A 23,494-nucleotide genomic window follows, 5' to 3' on the forward strand; every position below is an offset into this window, starting at 1 on the left:
CTGTTGTCCTGGAGTTTAAATTTTCCCAATCACATAATTAAATGTCCCCCTCTGCCCATCCACTACAAGCACACAAGCAGACAGACAGAGAGAGAAAGAGAGGGGTGGGGGGGTGGGGGGGGCTATGAAGACCATCATTTACCCCCGAACCCCGACATTCAACGGGTATAACAACAAGCGGGGAAAGCAGAATCGCGGGCTGACCTTATATATACAGTCTATGGGGCTAACCAGCGCGGAGAAATGCACGTCCCGTGTGAACAGCCAGGCGGCTGCGTGCTGGAGAACGGCGCTGCGCTGCCTCGCAGCGGCGCTTCCGCGTCCGGTGTAAACCCGGCGTAACGAGTGGGGGGGCTCTGTGTGTTTGTGCCAGTGTTACAGTAGTGCTGAACACTGTGGAAGTCTTCCACACTGCTGGCTGTGTGGCGTTGACACAAATTCCAGCTCACGCATGGGAGAGCGAGCGGTCGCGCCCGAGCAACTGCTGCAGCCTCCCAGTCCCAACGATCCAGACAAATGCCACATGTGAGTGAATCACGGGCTGACCAGCGCGGAGAAATGCGCCTCCCGTGTGAACAGCCAGGCTTGGGAACGGCGCTGCGCTGCCTCGCAGCCTCGCTGCGTCCGGTGTAAACCCGGCGTAACGAGTGTGGGGGGGCGGGGGGGATGAGGTGGGGGGTGGGCCAAGACCATGTAGGGAGACTTCCAGTGTATTGTTACGACACAATACACAGGAAGCTCATTCGAGTCACTCAAGCATGACGTTTCTGACTTAGAGGAACCATAACAAAACGCGCGAGTGTTTTTCCCCCAGAGTTTTTGGGTTGGTAGACATGCCAGATACCCACATTAACGTGTAGAAGCACTAACAAAGTGGAATTTGCATGCTATGTCCCCTTTAATATTTTGGCATTGACGGTCAGAACTTTGAACAGATATTCATGGCCCAAAGAGAATAATTTCTACCAAATGTTGGTCGACTTTTCCTGTAGAGCCACCATCAGGTTGACATTTGTGGTTTTAGGTTCAATGTTTCCACAACCATTAAATTGTCATGAAATTGTATTCAGACATTCAGAAAAAAATTCATTAAATATTCATTTCCATTTTAGAGATGTTTAATGTGTGGTTTTTCTCATGGGTTATTTCATTAAAGAATAAAAATGTATTATTAGTATTAGTATTAGAGTATTAGTATTATTATAATTGTTCACAACCACAAAAATTCCAAATAGCAAATGAAATATGAAACAGTAACCCAGCATTATTCATTATGCATCACCATCAATCATGGTTAGTTTTGTCCATCACATTCCAGTCACTAACACCAGCACTATAACATTTGGACTGTGACACATGACAGGCTTATAAGTTACAACAATGCTACAAAATGTGGAGAAAGTCAAGAAGGGCTGGGCAATAAAACGATAAAGATAATAATCGCGATATAAAATATCCTCTATAGAAATATAAGACATGGTCTCTATAATGTTGATAGAACTAATCCCATCCATGTTTTGACAGACAACACAAACGCCCAATGACAATGAGAATAGCGCCGCGCTGAACCAATCATGTGACTGGAATAGAGTTACAGCCACGTCAGGTTAGGTTGACGCACACAGCACAGAGTGTAGGAGCAGCAGCAGCACACGTGCTAATGTTTGGGCTCCTGCAGAGAGGTGGACGACTCTGCATCGATACAGTGACAGAACGTAATTGATTCATGTTTTCCGCTACGTTCATAGTTTAAGCGGTTTTCATCCTCTGAATAATAATAATTTAAAAATGTAACTTCTTTGTTGCAGAAGAAGCAAGGCCCCGTTTATCCAGGAACATAAATGAGTTTTTTATAAAGATCAGTTCTACGTGTGATTGATTAGAAAACATCAGAGGAGCAGAGTCACTTGTTGACCTGCGCAGAGTAATGCGCCTCAGTGCAGTGGTGCTGATTTAATTTATATCATTTTTTTCCATATTGCCCAGTGAATATAAAAACTTTATAAAAATATGTGAAAACGATCCCAAAGAAATCCCAGTTGAGTAACAGATTTGTCAAAGCAACCTGGAAACCTGAAAACTATTAGTAACCGATAAGTTGTCTTTGTTTTTCTACTATGACTGATATTAGCGTGACCTGCATGGTTACATAGTAAATCTGACTCGAAACTCAGTGCATTCTTTAAATGTTCTAAAAGCATAGAAGGTGTCTAACAGTCTAACATCAGGCATCTGGTATGAGTTGGACTCTAGCCAAGCAGGAGGTAGGGTGGGTTGTGTGGTGCTGTGCTAGCCTCATTTGCTCTCCATCCTCTGTCCGTCCCTCCCCTCCTCCCTCTCCTCTCCCCCCTCCTCTCCTATCTCCTCCAATCTCTGTGCTGCTGGCAGAGAGTGTACAGATCAAAGCATGAACAGAACAAACCGCAGGCCTTCTCACCCTGCAAGAGGTCTGTACTGAAACGCAATACAACTGGCCAGGAACAAGCAGAGATGACTGAGAGGAGGTGCAACTAGCCTCACTGTGGCCAAAAACTAGTACTTTAAAGCACAGAGGAGCTTAATGATGCATTAGCCCGGCTGGATTAAAAAAAAGTAAAACATGTACAACTGCTTAATGTCATGTGTACACAGTGGTTGTTTGTTGTCAGTTATGGCTGCATGATGTATACAGTTTTTTTTGTGTAAAATAGATTATTACAATGTGCGCAAAAAAGTCAAAAGGTAAAACAGAAGACAGTTGGCTGTATGAGCTGCCTCGTGTGACATCAGTCTCATAAACTGTAATGTGAATAATTACAGTCTACAAGGACCAACTGACTCGGACGGTCAGGGACTGTCATGACTCGGGGTAGTTAGCCGACTTTGGCTGTCCTGTAGCCAACCTCCAAATATGGGATTTCAGGGCTGATAACAATAACCAGTAATTTCCTCCGCCAAGGAGTTAGTGTTTTCATTGGCATTTGTTTGTTTGTTTGTTTATCTGTAAGTTAGCATGAGTAACAAATGGGATGACTACAAAACTTAGTGAAATAATGCATTATGGGTAAGGGAAGAACATATTAAATAGGGTTAGATTGGAGAGAAAATGTTGTACGGCTAAAGGGTCAACATATTAATATGACAAGCAAAATATACAGCATACAACATTTGTTATTGCACAATGCTCTAACCTTATTACGGTTTCTTGGACTGTTTGACCTGCTGTATCAACCTGCCTGTTTTATTTATTTTTCTGCTGATATGGACCTATGAGTCTGAAATAAGGCTAAATAATCAGTAATAATAATGATATATACAATCTGATGTAAATTTTGGCTACACATTTTCTCAGTCTTCAGAAGATAATAATAATAATAATAAAAGACTAAATCAATTATTTTTATAAATGTACATTAACACACACATTTCAGATATGTAATCAGATAATTCATGTTCTGCGCCAAAATCTTTTCTTTGTTTTAGTCATAATAGGAGACTCTTGTTTCTTCTCTCTAGTCTCTCTAGCCTCTCCATCTGCTACTTGCAGGTCGCTGAGCAGTAAGAGAAACAGTAGAGAAAATCCTCCCTGCTTCTCTCTGTACTGTTGCCTGGGCAACTTTGGCAGACAGACTTTAATGTGTGTTATGTCAGCCTCTTAGGTTTCTGTAAAGTGTAACCACAGTACTCTGCTACCGGCCTCTGAACTTTTGCAGAAGTTGGGGACGAAAGTGCTTTGCTCAAGGGCCCCGACAAACGAGGGGCCACACACCCACAGCTTCCCTCTCAACAATGAATACAGGAAATGGGTTCTGAAATGGTTAGTCAGTTACCTTCTGCTCACAACCTTCTGTAAAGGTAGGGTTAGTAAGTTTTTTATGAAATACTTGTTATTTGATGAAATTACTGTGCTCTCACTGTCCATGATTGGAGTCTTTAACAGCCGAAGAGACACACACCACTGAAGCAGAGACGATAGACACAAGTTATTGAGCGAGTCACAGAAAAGTTGGCTTCCAGCAGTTGTCAGACAGTGTGCGTTCATGTGTTTTGGGGCCATAGATTTGAAGAGGGGGCCGATGGGAGCGGGTGGGATGTATCGGTTGCATTCTTGCTAAGTGTAGCCTGCTCTTTCTAGTTTTTCCAGGATTGCCAACCCTAGATATTATTTTGTCGTTGCACCAGACAAAATTTTTCACAAACGAGCTGTTTCAAAACATCAGCAGTTAGACACAATATCAAAGAATGTAGCGTTAAAATATCTCATCTGTTGTTGCATATAGCACCCAGGGCTTAGACTAGCCTCTAAATACCATGCAACACTGTGGTGCATTAAAGGTAGAGCAAAATAAAGTATTGATAGGCTCATGCATCCCATAAAGTAACTAACATGTTTAACAGCCAGCGATATTTCCATCCATTGTCTAAACTAATTATCTGAGCAAGTCAATACTGTGGGGTACAGTAGCTTAGAGACATGTCGCGTGCTGCGTCTACTGGATGTGGAAGCTGCACAATAACATAACAGTGATAGTAATGTGTTTTTTATATGTACAATTTCAAAAAAATGTGTTAAGATATTCTTATCTACAATGTCCCAAAACCTGTGAGTCACATTCACTAAACAGGACACTGGCACAAGGACACACACACACACACACACACACACACACACACACACACACACACACACACACACACACACACACACACACACACACACACACACACGCGCGTGCACACAAGCAGTGATGCTGCATGACAAACGATGGGTTTCTTTCTGTGGGCTAGAGGAGAGGGCAGGATAGGCTGAGGCTTGATACTGTTCAGAACAGGCTATAGCTCAGTATGAAGAAGACGAGCTGAGCAGTTGGCGTGAGCTGCGGTAATAAATGAGGCTGAAGAAGTTCAAGCAAGTGAGTCATCAACTGAAACACGTCCACTTTCAGTAAATCAAGGGACAAATGTATCACGTCAGCAAACATGCTGACTGACAAGTGATCTCTGGGAAGTCCGCTCTGGAAACACCACAGCACTCAGCACTAAGCTCTGGGGGAACACTTTGGGTTAACATGATAATTTGCATTTATCCTCAAAGAATTAGCCCAACAGGCTGCCATAACTCCCAACCACTATGCTCTCTGTCACCTGCTCCACAAGATGAGGATACGTCTACCATTGTCCAACTAATTATGACTAATTGTAAAGATTATATCCGTGAATTTGTTTCATATAATATTGCAATCTTGTAATTCTGAAATTATCCTCTGTTCATTACTGACATTGGATCATTTGGTGCACGGGTGAAGGATTAATATCACAGTCATGTTTCAGTTATGACAACATAATCATCCATTTACTTTGATAGATACTGTGATTGTTCAGGTTTTACTGAGCCAATAGCCTTTGCTTCTTATTACATCCAATGTTAACCTAAGAGGAGGACGGAATAGACCTGCTGCTGGTAGATTTTTCATTCAGAAAACAAGGATCTTTTCTGTTTGTATTTTTCTATGCCTCACTCTTCAATCACATTCTTCATCCATGATGACCTATAAATTTAAGGGCCAGTGTTATGTTTCGAATGTCGTGGTCAAAGTTACTCTATGCATAATTTATTCTACCCCACCTGGGCACATCTTCTGCTGCGGAGGGACAGACATCTGGTGTTGCTGACTGTACTAGCATCCAGCAACATATTCAACAGCCTCTTGATAACATGCCAAATTTGATTCCAGTAAATAAACAGTTTTCCTGCAAAAGAAATGAGCATCAGGAGTCACATGTCCCATCAAAGACCCCAGAAGAGAAGAACAACACTGTGGAGTAAACCACTGTGACTGCCAGGTTCAGGATTTAATTCACTTCTGCACAAATGTAACCACTGTTGCAGGTGGAAATTACAAATCGCTTTGCAGATTTCAATCGTCTCATTCAGATTGGCTCATAGATTTGTAGTCACTTATGATACAGTTCAAGCATTAACACTGCTGATCGAACGCAACATAGTTTAATCTGTACAGAAAGAGAAATGTAAAAAAAGACTAGCTGTGTGCTGTTTGGTCCCGGTTCAGTGTCGGAATCTGAACTGGTTTCAGTCTGTGGCTCATCTTTTTAATAGTACAGCGGAATGACTCATTATACAGTATATTGTTATCCAGGTTATTAGCTCAGCAACCACCCACCTACAACACATCCATCACATCACAATTGTTTCTGTGGCTTCTGTGATCTTTGAGTCAGCTTTCTACTATACATGTATCACGGCAGAGCTGACGACAGAGCTTTTAGCCAACAGTGAGGGCAGCTCCAATGTAAAAAGCTGTGGATTCACTCAGAGATAATAAAGATGTTTTAGTTTAGTTTCTCAGTTCAGCTTGAAGTTTTGGTAAGAAAAAAGAAGGTTGCTCATTTTAAAATAAAACAATAGCTACTATGTTAACAGAATTGTGTCTCTGTTGTAGCTCAGTGGGACTCACCTATATACAGTGAGGAGTCCTTCCTGTGGACATGGTCGTCGATGTAGGACACTCCCAGAGGCTGGACAGGTGTGGCTCCGATGCCCAGCAGAACCTGGGCTCCGATCAGCAGAAGGTACATCATGTTGGTGTTGGCTCGGTTGCCACATTTAAACCCAGAGTCTCGGTTTTCTGACCTGGAGTTGTTGGAGCAGATGTCCCTGCCGTCCTCGGCGTGCCAGGAGTCGCCGGCCTCATACTCATACTGATGGGTCAGGAACTCCGGCAGGGCGGACAGCAACGCTCCAAGAGCCATGACGATACCGCCGCAGCCAATGAGGCGGGGTCTGTGGGCCTTGGCGCCAAAGTAGCTGACAAACAGGATGAGGGCCAGGTTACCGATCTCAAAGCTGCTGGCGATGACGCCCACATCGGCACTCTGCAGGTTGAAGCGTCTCTCCAGAGTGGTTAGAACACTTACCTGGTGGAGAGAGGGAGAGAGAGCAAGAGTTATGAAGTGTTTTTACAACCATTTAGGACTGTCGATTAAACCACAGCCACTAATTTTGTTGAGCAGGTTTATACATGTAATTTTATATAGAGTAGTTATTATTTTTGTGTAAAATATTGAGGCAGAACATTTAGCTTCAGGTGCTATTCAGTAGAAGGGCAGTAGTATAAACGCAGCCATCTGCCATTCCCCCAGAGCTCGTACCAGCCACCAGTGACCTGTTGATACCTCACAGAAGCTGATCCGTTCTGCGGGCTGATCTGCTTCCAACATCTTCATCCCCACACTCCCCCGCCTTCTCCCAAAACAACCCCGAGGCTAAGCTGATGCCAGCCCGGAGAGAGGGGGATAAGTGCATGTGTGTGGCTTCAGGCAAGAAACCTGGTGCAGCTGTTCTAATTATGCAGCGGACACAAACACATTGTACCAGCTGGGTTCTGGCTGTGTGTAAGCGACACACTGGCCCTTACATCAACTGCGTGCTGATATAGGACTCACAAGTAAAATTTAAGTATTAAATTATTTATTAATCATCCACCCACAGCGAAAGGTGCAGTATAATTCCCAAGACTTCTTGATGAAAGAGGAATTTTAACAGGATTATCCAAGTAAAATAAGATGGATCATGTGTCATATCCATTAACTTTTATTTCAGTATTGCCTATCCTGTTTGTCTTTTCAAACAGCAGCGAAATCTGAATTTCGAAGTATAGTTGTTATGTTTTTAACCAAGAAGGGCTACAGCTAATGATTATTTTCATTATTTATTTACTCAATAAAATATCCCTCATTTAGAAAAATGCCTGTCAACATTTCCCAACGGCTTTAATTCTCTTTTATTAATTAAAACAAATAAAAGCTACAAATTAACAATTTAGCAGTTGGAGAACAAAAATAGTTGATAAGTTGTTGATCAACTAATCAATAACTCAATCGTTCTGCTCTAACAGCCAATTTGAGTACTTTGTATGAAAATACCATTTCTAATTTGTCAAGAACGGCCCACAAAGCAGCTTGTACTTCATTTTACCTTTCTAGGGGGTTTTGCAAGAAATAGATTGTCTCTGGGTAAACAAGTCCTACATCTACAATATTCATCCATCAAGGGTTGTGGAAGAGGCGGTCCAACCTGAACACCAGTCCATCACGGGGCTGACATCTACAATATGTTTATTAAGAGGCAATGAATTATATTAATTCTGAAGGTGAAATGCCCTCAGCCTAGTTACTCTGTCCTTTGCCTGACCTTGGTACGCCACCAGAGACATCTGGACAAAGCCAGAAAACTGGTGAGAAAAAAAATCAATGAACAATCTGTACTTCATTTCTCAAATGGTCAAATGGATGTCACAGTTCTTTTTAGTGGAACGCTGGGCTAGTTGTGTTACCATTCTGGCACCACTACAAGACTATTAAACTAACTACTGTGAAAATGACTTTACTGAACAACGTTTGTGTCCAGTGTTCATACAAAATTCTGACACAGAGGTCACAACCTCTGGACGACAAGGCAAAGACTGAGCTACTTTTAAAAGTTGTATGTGGGATCATATCGGATACTGATGGAGAACAGCCACTGACCTTCAGCTATAACAGCTTTCTCCTGTTACACACCTTTAGGGTTTAGTTTAGTTTTAAGGTAATTTACTTGTTAAAAGACAATTGTGCATTGAAAAGAAGAGGAGAAAATAAATGCCCACAGCGAACAAAAAAAGTGGCTGAGTGACAAAAAGACAGGAAACAGAAGATGATGACAAACAATATTTTATACAAGAGAGGGCACACTGTAGTGCTTTAGTCTGCAGAGGGATTTGCTAAAGAGGCACATTTGTTTTGGGATGCTGCCTCAAAAGAGAAACTTCTACTGCAAGAACATTTTAATGCACTTTAAACTTGCGACGTGTACAAAACATGTTTAAACCAAAATGTGAAGTATTACTGTCTATGTAGCCATATTTAGGTCTTTTGCTGATTTTCCTGGACTGAGTCACCCTTTCACATTTAAAAATGCTTTCCCACAAAGCTTTAATAAGCATCTCTAATTGTCTTTCACTGTAGCCTCTAAAAAGCTATAACTCATAAAGTAGAGGTGTTACGTTCCTGACATCAATATAAATAACTTTCAGCCCCATCCTCTTGTCAAACTACATTTATTAGTAGTATCAAAACATCTATAACCAAGAAATAATTTTAGAATGTAGGACAAGATGGAGAATATCCCTTGTATGTTTGAAGGTCTACCTGAATACAATGGTATAAAGATCTACAGGAAGTGTTTGGGCCAATTCTCTAGTAAATGTCACCACAGATGCATTACAGGCTGCTCCGGTTGAGGCTTATTTGGCCACACCATAAAGATCAATCATTACTATCACAGCCTTTGCAACGAATCTTACATCATTTTAAGCACATTAGTGTGATTATGTCACAGATAATCCAGTGTTAAATAATTAGTAAAAAAAATGCATCTTTTCTTAAATTACAAAATAAGGTGTTGTCTCTCTTCTCTCTTGTGGTGATCACGTCATCTCCTATAGGCCTGTATCCTCCAGTGTCAAAGGCCTCCTGCGCTACTGAAGCATGTGGCTGTAGCATGAGCCGGCAGACTGGATGCGCCAGTGTCCCGACCGGTGTTTCATAACCTGCTCTCACCCTCAGTCCGTATATACGCATAGAGAATTCTCCAGCAACAACGTGGAGCCGACGGCCGCGGTGACGCGCTTTGTGTCGTGCGGATGGTGCATAGGCCTGATGGATCATACGCAGCAAGTCATCAATCAGTGAGAGCACCGCGTCCCGCGCTCACTGGATGATGGGATTATTCTAATGTGATCAGAATAACATGATTATTAGCCGCATCAGCGCAAGCGCCGCATCGTTACCCGCCGTCTACCTGTGAATGTTTGAAGGGCGCCGGAGAGACACTGAGATACGACGCGTCCTCTCCGCACCAGCACCGTGGCTGTGGCACAGAAACTCACCAGATAGGCTCCCACCGTGCCCTGAGCCAACATGAGCGCACACTCCGACACCAGGAAGATCTTGATGTTGGAGAAGCACGAGGTCTTCTTCTGGTTGTCATCCTGCTCCGGGTCGTCGGTGCTGCTGCGCTCGGTGCAGATCTGGTTTTTCACCTGCATCCTTCGGCTCAGGCTCCGGTCGGCTTGGACGGCATCAAAGTGAACGGGCTCGGTCCGGCGGAGCGCATCGGGCTCTGGTGACGAGCTGCACTGCAGAGGAAATGCGAAGCTGCTGTCAGGAGCCCGTCTAGGCTGGAACACAGGGCGAGAAATACTGCTGTCCACTCAGCATTACGCACAGTCCGTCAGCGAGCTCTCTTCACCGCCTGTCCGGCCACTGCCTATCGGCTACATCATATTTAAATACGTACGTTACGCATGTATATGTGCGACGGCTTCTTACAGCCGACGTATAGAACTACAGGATGCTGCCTCTCTCACATCCGGGATGTTGCATCTCCATCCAGGAACAGGTGCTGGTTTGGCTTCCTCAGCCGATCTGCAGCTCCGCATCCTACAGGCTGCGATGCTCCTCCCTCCCTCCCTCCATGAACCAAGCCAGGGCGAGAGAGCTGCACTTAAACACACACACATGCACGTCTCGCTATAGCTGTGAGGACACTCTTTGACATAATGCATTCCCTAGCCCCCCGTCCTAACCTTCACCTAATTCTAACCATAACCCGCAAACAGCCCTTTGGATTTGTGGGGATCAGCCAAAATGTCCTCACAGTGATGGTATTACACCAAAATTGGCCCTCATAACTATAGATAGACATGCGCACACACACACACTCTCTCTCGTTCTCATAATTGTACCTGTGCGCACTACCTGTGTTCACTAAACCATCACAAATACAAATCCACTGGACTGACAATGACACAGCACAAACTAATTTTTCTCATCAGTCCATGTTTACGGCTGCTCTCCTTAATACAGCTACAGAAAACACCAGGAGCCCCCTCCTGATTAGTCTGTATCTCCACATGTTTGGCAGCCATGTCATTCCAGTGTCTGTTAAATTTGGAATTTTGGGGAAATGTCGTCAGTCGTGTAAAGAATAGAACAAAACATTATTTTGGCACATACATACAAATAGTGAAATCAAAGACATTGCTGATCTTGCAGTGGTCTCTTTATTTTTCCAGAGCGATTTATCATCTTGTTTTGTTTTTTTAATCTTATATGCTTTAACCTAATGCAGCAGTGTTTGTGCACGGACTCTCTAAGGGGCATGGGGCAAAAGAAGAAAAGAAAGAAGAGAAAGGGAGGCATTTGTACTGTGTTTGCACACTTCTTTGTCTGAAGGTTAAGTTTTGCCCTGTCACTGCATGGTGTTGCACTGGAAGTAACCACAGGATCCCTTTAAGGCACAAACATGACACAGGGACATGTCCTGTTAAGGCCTAGACATCCTGGATTAATACATCTCAAAAAAGGACATGGGGAGCTGCCGCCGCCCCCCCCCCTCTGTGCATGCCTTGATGTGATGTTATGCTATGTTATATTTATATTGTTATGTTATGTTATACTAGTTATGTTATACCATGCTATGTTATGCTATGTTTTGTTGTGCTATGTATAATGTTGCATTATGTTATGTTATGCTATTATGCTATGTTATTATGTGTTATGTTATGTTACCTTATGTTATGTTGTGTGATGTTATTAGATAATCTGCTGTATCTTCAGGCTTGACTGAAGTGTACTCAGCTGGCTTCAGGGTGGTTAAAAATTCAACACTTGCCAAACATAACTCTTTGCATACATCAGTGGCTCTATCGCTGTTCTACATGGAGACAATCTCTGTGAAGCATCATCCTATCAGTGTGGACAAATGCTCAGGGACAGCTAAGATCTGCTCCATATTTAATTCACGATTCCTAATGTGTACTTCAAATGTTAAGCTGCTGCATTTTGACACTTATTTTTTCAAAATCAAAGTATTATCCATCCATCTATCTATCTATCTATCCATCCATCCATCCATTCATCCTTAGCTGTATTATCATTTTCACGTCTATGTTGGCAGATCTGATACTAGGCAGTTTTTTAAATTTAATTTAAACATGTTTTAGGTGGTATGAAACGCAAACATTGACTAGCGCCAACTTTCCTGTTTTTAGACAAAAGGATGTTCAAGTGTATGTCTTCTCTTTGTCAGCGATCTGAATGATGAAGTTCCTCTGCCCCTGAGTTTGTCACGGTGAAGAAATGAAAATGACAGCAGTAAAACACACAGGGCGAAAATCCTCCATCATAACCGTGAAATAAGAGAGTGCCGAGTGCCAAGTTCACTCACCACTCGCCCTGCGGCTTTTGGCTCCGCAATATTCCTGGGACCATTCAGGACCAATTCAATAGCATCTGAAGCAGCACAATCTATCAGACAAACTGTGGACTCAGCAGGAAGAGCATCCATTTCTCATAGAGTCATTCAGAGTAGCCGGGGAGATTTAAGACCAACCACAGTGCCTGCTGATGCAGTGCAAGCCAACTGAAGACATTATTTTAGGATGCCTCATAATCACAAGGTCCACTGAAAGAAGAATGCATTTGTGCATTTATCCTCAAACAAACAAATAAATCACCAGGACACAGATGTACGTAAATGATGTCAGAGTTTATTCTGGAGGCTAAAGGGCCTTTGATGCCCTTTGTAGGTTTTGGATTCATGCTTAAAGATAAGTATAATTATTTATTTTTTGCATAATAAACATTAAAATGAATATGTCTTTACTCCAATTGATTGATGAATATCTATTTACAATAGGAGAAGTAGTAGTAGATCTATAGGAAGGTCCACTTTGATTTTAACGACAAAGACCCTGTTGAAGCTGCGAATACATCTGAACATTTGTCATTTCTGCTTCATCAGCATTTCACCAAAAATACACCAAAAATAAAAATGTACTCACAGAGGCATTACACCAACATTTTTACATGTACACATTCATTTATTTTCGCTTTTCAAGTGGTTACTTTTACATAACCAGTGTCATTTTAGTTGGAGCTGCAGAACATTGGCATATAGTGACAGACGGATGCAGTGTCTCTGTCCTTCTTACTGTTGGCTGCCTGTCAGGTCGTTGATATAGAGACTCGAGGTCATTCGACTCTTGACCTCATTGGAAATTTCAATAATGGATAGCACAGTTAAAATGACTTATGTGAGGAGGTGGATTTGAGAAACTAGTTTGCATTTTGTATTTTCTCTCCAACATTTTACATTCTGTCAACAACAGAATATGGAACTGGAGCAGCTCAGTGTCATGTCATGAAGAGATAATGATTCTCATTGTGAGTCATCAACTCTAAAATTACTACCAGCAGATCTTTAGACATGTGATATGACAATATCCCCAATGAATGAATACAACACAATAGCTTTTGTGCAAAAGTCTGATCAATGCACCAACACGTTGTGAGTTTAAATTTACACCACTATACTGGACTATGTGTTGCACATGTAAAAAACATATCATTCTTTCAGAAAACTGCAAATGATCCTGGTTTTGAGAGACCTGGACATGCCAGCTGGAGAACTTCTACAGAAACCACAGTAAAGTAGCATGTAAATACCTTATCCAGTTTCTCAACTGTCTTTGGTTGCTTCGTTCGTTGTGGCTGAAATGTTTACAAATCAAAATAATACACAAATTGTTAACCAGAAACTTGGAGATTGTAACAATCAAGTACAAAAGAATGTAAATAACCAGATGAGAACTGGTATACAGTAGGACATATGACTCGTTGATTAATTAAAATCATTTCCTCAACTACACAATAAATCATGAGGTATTCAATAAATAGCTAACGATGGCCTGCATGGTTTCATAAAAAAGTAATTTTTGCCATGGTCATTTTTGCTCCGAACAAATAAGTGAGATATATCAGGTAAAAGGCAGTGTTAATTATATATATATATATATACAAACACACAATACTTATACCATCAAGGATGTTTTTTATCCTTAAAGTTAATTAATTATGATTAAAGACCATATAAATGTATTTCAATACACTGAAGCGACCCAGAATAAAACATCTATATTTCTTTGTCGAATGAAAACAGATGACAAAATTTGATTTGGTTTGTATGAAATAAATATAAGTTCTTATTGGCTAAAGACCAGATGAAGTGTTAAGTGAAATAAATTCCACCTAATAGACCTGTATTCATCCACCAACTGACCAGAGATAACGAACTATGTTTAAACAATGGGTTTGTCAGTGGAGTCCTCCCTTCAAAGGTTTATTTAGGCCTAGCAGTGTGGACCCCAGCCCATAATAATCCTGCAGACACACCTGTAGAGGAGAGTATAAAGAGCCTGGACAGCACTGAGTCAAACATAAAGCATCAGGAGTCTCTCCTCTCCACAGAAGCTCCACAGCCTCCACACCCACCCTGAAGATGACTCCCAGTGTCAGCCTGCTGCTGCTGCTCCTGCTCGGCCTCTCTCAGGCTCATCCTCTCCAGGAGGAGGTAGTTGAAGAAGACATCCCAGAGGACACCATGGACATCACCACCAGGATTCTGACCTCAAACAACGCCACAGATGAGATCCTGCTGGAAGGAGACCTGCTCGCTCCGAAAACCAGAAACGCCATGAAGTGCTGGTCCCAGAGCTGCCTGTGGAAGAAAGCCTCCAACGGTCAGGTGGTGATCCCCTTCACCGTGAGCAGCGAGTTCACCAGCTATGAGAGGCAGAAGGTCGACCGTGCCATGAAAGCCTTCCACAGCAGTACCTGCATCCGCTTCGTCCCCCGTCAGAACGAGTACGACTACATGGGCATCGAGAACAGAGGTGGATGTTTCTCCTCTCTGGGCAGAGTGGGAGGCAGACAGGTGCTCTCTCTCAACAGGCAGGGCTGCCTACACCACGGAATCATCCAGCACGAGATCAACCACGCTCTGGGCTTCCAGCACGAGCAGACCAGGAGCGACCGCGACAACTACGTCAGGATCAACTGGGAGAACATCAACCAGCGGATGGCCTACAACTTCCACAAGCAGGACACCAACAACCTGAACACTCCCTACGACTACTCCTCCATCATGCACTACGGAAAAACAGCCTTCTCCATCCAGTGGGGGAGGGACAGCATCACCCCCATCCCCAACTCCAACGTCCAGATCGGCCAGAGGCAGGGCATGTCCTACTGGGACGTCATGAGGATCAACAGGCTCTATGGCTGCTAACAACAATGCTGATGCAAAATACAGCAAATTCACATTTTTCCTATTTGAGTTTTGGGGTTATTGATTAAAAAGCTACTATTTATCAATGGTACAAATGATGAAGATTACAGTTCCTTTTACCACATTCTGTCAAACAGGCAGACAACCCAATATGTTACGTCAACAAGTCTCAAATGTCTTTAATAAAGGTAAAGCAACATGATTACTGTTTCTGTCATTATTTGTTTATTAATCGCTTTTTCTAATCGCAAACATCTTACACATCCAGGTATTAACACACACTTACAATCACTGAGCAATGTGATGGTTTGCTCAATAACTGTTGAATATCTGCAAAACTCTGAGTAGGTTTCTCTCACACACTTAATAAGTGCTCAGGATGACATAACAATAATACAACTAAAATATAAAAGCTAATATTGAAAATAAAACAAAATATGGACTAAATTCTAGTAAAAAGATTCACAAGATGTAAAAACAAGTTCCATCTGACATAAAAGTTAAAATTTGGATTCAATAAATAATAATTCAATTTAAATCTCTTCTGTAATCAATTGTAGGACATGATAGATACTAAATGGCAAAATGATTGTGACTCAGGTCACTGGGCTGTAATACAACTCCATGGAGATCTGTAGGTAAAAGGTTTGTTTTAACTTTACAAAACACAAAATGAAAACAACACACTGAGTCTTCGATAATGTCATATGTCGAGGCTACGTTACCAGGACCTTTAGACTCTACTGTGAACAAACATCTTTGTATTATATGTACAGTATAATTGTTTAATTTAATACTGGGTAGAATTGGTTAAACTGAACTGGTATGCAATGCAAAGCTACAGTCTATGTGTCTGTAACTCCAATGAAAATGAAAACATTTTGAAACGTCTTCTTGACATTCTGCAGGCACTTTTGAGATGGTCCCTAACTTTGGCTCATTTTCATATCTACTGTCCAGCCACACAGTGTGCAGGATCTAGTATTGCACGATGAGGTTAAAAAAACATCAGTTAAAACTTTATCTCTGCTTACTCCTGCAATAACTCTGAATTTGCACATCATATTTTATTTTAGTATGTCATATTCCTACCTATCTCATTACATTGTCTTTAAATGCAAACAACTACTGCAACTTTGCATACTGGTCTCTTGTTTATAGTTTGTCATCTCTTGTTTTTAGTGTCTTATTTATAGGTTTATTTGTTGTTCTATTATATTTAGTACTTTACTGTGTATTCTAGTACTTTATTGTGTATCATTTACTTAGGGAGTATGTACAGTTTAGTACATTGTATGTTTATTACATTCTATTTTGAGCTATTCTAATTCTTTGTATCTGTTTTATTGCCACTTCGCTCTATATGCAATGCCCTTGACATGCTGCTGTAACACAATAATTTCCCAATTTGGGATCAATAAAGTACATCTATCCATCTTTCTTAATCCTGCATTAAATAACAAGTCTGCTGAAAAGTGATAAAGATAGTGAGGATAAATCCCACTTACCGTTAGCACCAGTTTGTGTCTCTCATGTACAATCATCACATTTAAGTCACACAGCTGAGCATTTGATTTTGCAGCAAAAGTATAACAAAGAAACAATGATCTTTTTTCTTGTATTATACAGATATGTTTTTTTAAAGATCATTGGAACCCTATTTTATATTTGAAGAAATACAGTCAGAACAGCTGTGTTGGTAAATTACCTTATGAGTTCTGGCATGCAGAACAGCTCTAGGGCCAGTCTTTGTGGCTACTTTTGTTGGTCAGTCAATCCCCTACGTTTGTTGAGTTAAATATCTCATCAATAATCAGATTCATTGTCATAGAATTTTGTTGAGACATTTGTGGTCCCAAGAGTATGCATCCTAATACATTTAGTGATCCCCTGACATTTAGCACCAGTGAAAGCCTTCCATTATCTCGTGAAATATTCCAACATCTACTCATGGATTGGCTAAAACCTTTGTTCAAATACATTCATGGTTAGCATAGTATTGATTCTAATGATTTAACTATTCATCTAGCACCACAATCAGGTCAGAAATACAATTTGTCCGTTGGGTTTATGACCAGATATCTCAGAATATTTCCCTCAGCGTCAGCTATACTTTATGTTAGTTGTTGCTAATTAGCAATTGTTAGCTTGTTAACACCCAATAATAATAAAAATGATTAACTTGCTGTTATTAAAAGGTTGGCAATCTTACATTAGCATGCATTAACTGTGCGGCCTCTAGACTGTTATACTTGTTGATCACTTTTCTGAAACTCTGATCTTTAGCTTTGTGAATGTAATGATACGAAAATGATGCATAATCTAAGGCTACTACAGCTCTGTGTTGTAGCAAGTAGCCTGTTTCTTTAAGTTTTGGCAAGTTATCACTAAAAGTCACGCTGCTTTGAATCTTAGTGCTTCAATTTGCACAGTGATCACCTGGAATAATCAGACACCATTTTCTGCAATGATGAATGAACCTTTTTTTTCAACTAAACGTGACTCTTGTTAAGTTCACGTTTAGAGTTGTATTGCCTGGGTTAGAGTGTGGATGGTGTGTTTGTGTTTTCAATTTGACAGAATCAATACTCTGTGAAGTGTCAAAGACCAAAACAAATATCAAAAAGTAAATGTATGTATGTAAATGTGTGTTTCTTTTAAAATAATAGAAGTTCTTATTGGTTGCAAAGCACATTAACTATTTAGCTTTAAAAAATACAACCAACTAGACCTGTGTTGATCCACCTACTGACCAGAGATAACAAACCATGTTGAAACACTGGGTTTGTCAGTGGAGTCCTCCCTTCAAAGGTTTATTTAGGCCTAGCAGTGTGGACCCCAGCCCATAATAATCCTGCAGACACACCTGTAGAGGAGAGTATAAAGAGCCTGGACAGCACTGAGTCAAACATAAAGCATCAGGAGTCTCTCCTCTCCACAGAAGCTCCACAGCCTCCACACCCACCCTGAAGATGACTCCCAGTGTCAGCCTGCTGCTGCTGCTCCTGCTCGGCCTCTCTCAGGCTCATCCTCTCCAGGAGGAGGTAGTTGAAGAAGACATCCCAGAGGACACCATGGACATCACCACCAGGATTCTGACCTCAAACAACGCCACAGATGAGATCCTGCTGGAAGGAGACCTGCTCGCTCCGAAAACCAGAAACGCCATGAAGTGCTGGTCCCAGAGCTGCCTGTGGAAGAAAGCCTCCAACGGTCAGGTGGTGATCCCCTTCACCGTGAGCAGCGAGTTCACCAGCTATGAGAGGCAGAAGGTCGACCGTGCCATGAAAGCCTTCCACAGCAGTACCTGCATCCGCTTCGTCCCCCGTCAGAACGAGTACGACTACATGGGCATCGAGAACAGAGGTGGATGTTTCTCCTCTCTGGGCAGAGTGGGAGGCAGACAGGTGCTCTCTCTCAACAGGCAGGGCTGCCTACACCACGGAATCATCCAGCACGAGATCAACCACGCTCTGGGCTTCCAGCACGAGCAGACCAGGAGCGACCGCGACAGCTACGTCAGGATCAACTGGGAGAACATCAACCAGCGGATGGCCTACAACTTCCACAAGCAGGACACCAACAACCTGAACACTCCCTACGACTACTCCTCCATCATGCACTACGGAAAAACAGCCTTCTCCATCCAGCGGGGGAGGGACAGCATCACCCCCATCCCCAACTCCAACGTCCAGATCGGCCAGAGGCAGGGCATGTCCTACTGGGACGTCATGAGGATCAACAGGCTCTATGGCTGCTAACAACAATGCTGATGCAAAATACAGCAAATTCACATTTTTCCTATTTGAGTTTTGGGGTTATTGATTAAAAAGCTACTATTTATCAATGGTACAAATGATGAAGATTACAGTTCCTTTTACCACATTCTGTCAAACAGGCAGACAACCCAATATGTTACGTCAACAAGTCTCAAATGTCTTTAATAAAGGTAAAGCAACATGATTACTGTTTCTGTCATTATTTGTTTATTAATCGCTTTTTCTAATCGCAAACATCTTACACATCCAGGTATTAACACACACTTACAATCACTGAGCAATGTGATGGTTTGCTCAATAACTGTTGAATATCTGCAAAACTCTGAGTAGGTTTCTCTCACACACTTAATAAGTGCTCAGGATGACATAACAATAATACAACTAAAATATAAAAGCTAATATTGAAAATAAAACAAAATATGGACTAAATTCTAGTAAAAAGATTCACAAGATGTAAAAACAAGTTCCATCTGACATAAAAGTTAAAATTTGGATTCAATAAATAATAATTCAATTTAAATCTCTTCTGTAATCAATTGTAGGACATGATAGATACTAAATGGCAAAATGATTGTGACTCAGGTCACTGGGCTGTAATACAACTCCATGGAGATCTGTAGGTAAAAGGTTTGTTTTAACTTTACAAAACACAAAATGAAAACAACACACTGAGTCTTCGATAATGTCATATGTCGAGGCTACGTTACCAGGACCTTTAGACTCTACTGTGAACAAACATCTTTGTATTATATGTACAGTATAATTGTTTAATTTAATACTGGGTAGAATTGGTTAAACTGAACTGGTATGCAATGCAAAGCTACAGTCTATGTGTCTGTAACTCCAATGAAAATGAAAACATTTTGAAACGTCTTCTTGACATTCTGCAGGCACTTTTGAGATGGTCCCTAACTTTGGCTCATTTTCATATCTACTGTCCAGCCACACAGTGTGCAGGATCTAGTATTGCACGATGAGGTTAAAAAAACATCAGTTAAAACTTTATCTCTGCTTACTCCTGCAATAACTCTGAATTTGCACATCATATTTTATTTTAGTATGTCATATTCCTACCTATCTCATTACATTGTCTTTAAATGCAAACAACTACTGCAACTTTGCATACTGGTCTCTTGTTTATAGTTTGTCATCTCTTGTTTTTAGTGTCTTATTTATAGGTTTATTTGTTGTTCTATTATATTTAGTACTTTACTGTGTATTCTAGTACTTTATTGTGTATCATTTACTTAGGGAGTATGTACAGTTTAGTACATTGTATGTTTATTACATTCTATTTTGAGCTATTCTAATTCTTTGTATCTGTTTTATTGCCACTTCGCTCTATATGCAATGCCCTTGACATGCTGCTGTAACACAATAATTTCCCAATTTGGGATCAATAAAGTACATCTATCCATCTTTCTTAATCCTGCATTAAATAACAAGTCTGCTGAAAAGTGATAAAGATAGTGAGGATAAATCCCACTTACCGTTAGCACCAGTTTGTGTCTCTCATGTACAATCATCACATTTAAGTCACACAGCTGAGCATCTGATTTTGCAGCAAAAGTATAACAAAGAAACAATGATCTTTTTTCTTGTATTATACAGATATGTTTTTTTAAAGATCATTGGAACCCTATTTTATATTTGAAGAAATACAGTCAGAACAGCTGTGTTGGTAAATTACCTTATGAGTTCTGGCATGCAGAACAGCTCTAGGGCCAGTCTTTGTGGCTACTTTTGTTGGTCAGTCAATCCTCTACGTTTGTTGAGTTAAATATCTCATCAATAATCAGATTCATTGTCATAGAATTTTGTTGAGACATTTATGGTCCCAAGAGTATGAATCCTAATACATTTAGTGATCCCCTGACATTTAGCACCAGTGAAAGCCTTCCATTATCTCGTGAAATATCCCAACATCTACTCATGGATTGGCTAAAACCTTTGTTCAAATACATTCATGGTTAGCATAGTATTGATTCTAATGATTTAACTATTCATCTAGCACCACAATCAGGTCAGAAATACAATTTGTCCGTTGGGTTTATGACCAGATATCTCAGAATATTTCCCTCAGCGTCAGCTATACTTTATGTTAGTTGTTGCTAATTAGCAATTGTTAGCTTGTTAACACCCAATAATAATAAAAATGATTAACTTGCTGTTATTAAAAGGTTGGCAATCTTACATTAGCATGCATTAACTGTGCGGCCTCTAGACTGTTATACTTGTTGATCACTTTTCTGAAACTCTGATCTTTAGCTTTGTGAATGTAATGATACGAAAATGATGCATAATCTAAGGCTACTACAGCTCTGTGTTGTAGCAAGTAGCCTGTTTCTTTAAGTTTTGGCAAGTTATCACTAAAAGTCACGCTGCTTTGAATCTTAGTGCTTCAATTTGCACAGTGATCACCTGGAATAATCAGACACCATTTTCTGCAATGATGAATGAACCTTTTTTTTCAACTAAACGTGACTCTTGTTAAGTTCACGTTTAGAGTTGTATTGCCTGGGTTAGAGTGTGGATGGTGTGTTTGTGTTTTCAATTTGACAGAATCAATACTCTGTGAAGTGTCAAAGACCAAAACAAATATCAAAAAGTAAATGTATGTATGTAAATGTGTGTTTCTTTTAAAATAATAGAAGTTCTTATTGGTTGCAAAGCACATTAACTATTTAGCTTTAAAAAATACAACCAACTAGACCTGTGTTGATCCACCTACTGACCAGAGATAACAAACCATGTTGAAACACTGGGTTTGTCAGTGGAGTCCTCCCTTCAAAGGTTTATTTAGGCCTAGCAGTGTGGACCCCAGCCCATAATAATCCTGCAGACACACCTGTAGAGGAGAGTATAAAGAGCCTGGACAGCACTGAGTCAAACATAAAGCATCAGGAGTCTCTCCTCTCCACAGAAGCTCCACAGCCTCCACACCCACCCTGAAGATGACTCCCAGTGTCAGCCTGCTGCTGCTGCTCCTGCTCGGCCTCTCTCAGGCTCATCCTCTCCAGGAGGAGGTAGTTGAAGAAGACATCCCAGAGGACACCATGGACATCACCACCAGGATTCTGACCTCAAACAACGCCACAGATGAGATCCTGCTGGAAGGAGACCTGCTCGCTCCGAAAACCAGAAACGCCATGAAGTGCTGGTCCCAGAGCTGCCTGTGGAAGAAAGCCTCCAACGGTCAGGTGGTGATCCCCTTCACCGTGAGCAGCGAGTTCACCAGCTATGAGAGGCAGAAGGTCGACCGTGCCATGAAAGCCTTCCACAGCAGTACCTGCATCCGCTTCGTCCCCCGTCAGAACGAGTACGACTACATGGGCATCGAGAACAGAGGTGGATGTTTCTCCTCTCTGGGCAGAGTGGGAGGCAGACAGGTGCTCTCTCTCAACAGGCAGGGCTGCCTACACCACGGAATCATCCAGCACGAGATCAACCACGCTCTGGGCTTCCAGCACGAGTAGACCAGGAGCGACCGCGACAACTACGTCAGGATCAACTGGGAGAACATCAACCAGCAGATGGCCTACAACTTCCACAAGCAGGACACCAACAACCTGAACACTCCCTACGACTACTCCTCCATCATGCACTACGGAAAAACAGCCTTCTCCATCCAGCGGGGGAGGGACAGCATCACCCCCATCCCCAACTCCAACGTCCAGATCGGCCAGAGGCAGGGCATGTCCTACTGGGACGTCATGAGGATCAACAGGCTCTATGGCTGCTAACAACAATGCTGATGCAAAATACAGCAAATTCACATTTTTCCTATTTGAGTTTTGGGGTTATTGATTAAAAAGCTACTATTTATCAATGGTACAAATGATGAAGATTACAGTTCCTTTTACCACATTCTGTCAAACAGGCAGACAACCCAATATGTTAAGTCAACAAGTCTCAAATGTCTTTAATAAAGGTAAAGCAACATGATTACTGTTTCTGTCATTATTTGTTTATTAATCGCTTTTTCTAATCGCAAACATCTTACACATCCAGGTATTAACACACACTTACAATCACTGAGCAATGTGATGGTTTGCTCAATAACTGTTGAATATCTGCAAAACTCTGAGTAGGTTTCTCTCACACACTTAATAAGTGCTCAGGATGACATAACAATAATACAACTAAAATATAAAAGCTAATATTGAAAATAAAACAAAATATGGACTAAATTCTAGTAAAAAGATTCACAAGATGTAAAAACAAGTTCCATCTGACATAAAAGTTAAAATTTGGATTCAATAAATAATAATTCAATTTAAATCTCTTCTGTAATCAATTGTAGGACATGATAGATACTAAATGGCAAAATGATTGTGACTCAGGTCACTGGGCTGTAATACAACTCCATGGAGATCTGTAGGTAAAAGGTTTGTTTTAACTTTACAAAACACAAAATGAAAACAACACACTGAGTCTTCGATAATGTCATATGTCGAGGCTACGTTACCAGGACCTTTAGACTCTACTGTGAACAAACATCTTTGTATTATATGTACAGTATAATTGTTTAATTTAATACTGGGTA

The 23,494-nt window shown here is 41.2% G+C and overlaps 3 protein-coding genes and 1 pseudogene across 3 annotated transcripts in view; 3 read left to right on the forward strand and 1 right to left on the reverse strand.

The window, feature by feature from the left end:
- LOC117753120 (solute carrier organic anion transporter family member 3A1-like) overlaps positions 1 to 10,085 on the reverse strand; it is a 28,826-nt gene extending 18,741 nt beyond the window's left edge. Inside the window, exons 1-2 of the mRNA XM_034571014.1 lie at positions 9,927 to 10,085; positions 6,456 to 6,915 (exon numbers count right to left, since the gene is read on the reverse strand). Coding sequence (XP_034426905.1) covers positions 6,456 to 6,915; positions 9,927 to 10,085 — 619 coding nt within the window. The remainder of the gene's footprint in view (positions 1 to 6,455; positions 6,916 to 9,926) is intronic.
- A 4,156-nt stretch (positions 10,086 to 14,241) lies between these two features.
- LOC117753241 (high choriolytic enzyme 1-like) lies at positions 14,242 to 15,244 on the forward strand. Its single transcript, XM_034571220.1, has one exon. The coding sequence runs from the start codon at positions 14,381 to 14,383 to the stop codon at positions 15,167 to 15,169; it is 789 nt and encodes a 262-aa protein (XP_034427111.1). The 5' UTR covers positions 14,242 to 14,380; the 3' UTR covers positions 15,170 to 15,244.
- Positions 15,245 to 17,931: 2,687 nt separating this feature from the next.
- On the forward strand, positions 17,932 to 19,005 carry LOC117753222 (high choriolytic enzyme 1-like). The gene has a single exon (XM_034571184.1). It carries the CDS (start codon positions 18,142 to 18,144, stop codon positions 18,928 to 18,930), a length of 789 nt encoding a protein of 262 aa, XP_034427075.1. The 5' UTR covers positions 17,932 to 18,141; the 3' UTR covers positions 18,931 to 19,005.
- A 2,687-nt stretch (positions 19,006 to 21,692) lies between these two features.
- Positions 21,693 to 22,766, forward strand: LOC117753235 (annotated as a pseudogene).
- Positions 22,767 to 23,494: the final 728 nt, after the last annotated feature.

The sequence above is a fragment of the Hippoglossus hippoglossus genome, chromosome 3 (assembly GCF_009819705.1).
Source record: "Hippoglossus hippoglossus isolate fHipHip1 chromosome 3, fHipHip1.pri, whole genome shotgun sequence".
In the NCBI taxonomy this organism is placed as follows: domain Eukaryota; kingdom Metazoa; phylum Chordata; class Actinopteri; order Pleuronectiformes; family Pleuronectidae; genus Hippoglossus; species Hippoglossus hippoglossus.

Coding starts and splice junctions, on each gene's coding strand:
- LOC117753241 (XM_034571220.1), top strand. CDS start 14,381: ATGACTCCCAGTGTCAGCCTGCTGCTGCTGCTCCTGCTCGGCCTCTCT.
- LOC117753222 (XM_034571184.1), top strand. CDS start 18,142: ATGACTCCCAGTGTCAGCCTGCTGCTGCTGCTCCTGCTCGGCCTCTCT.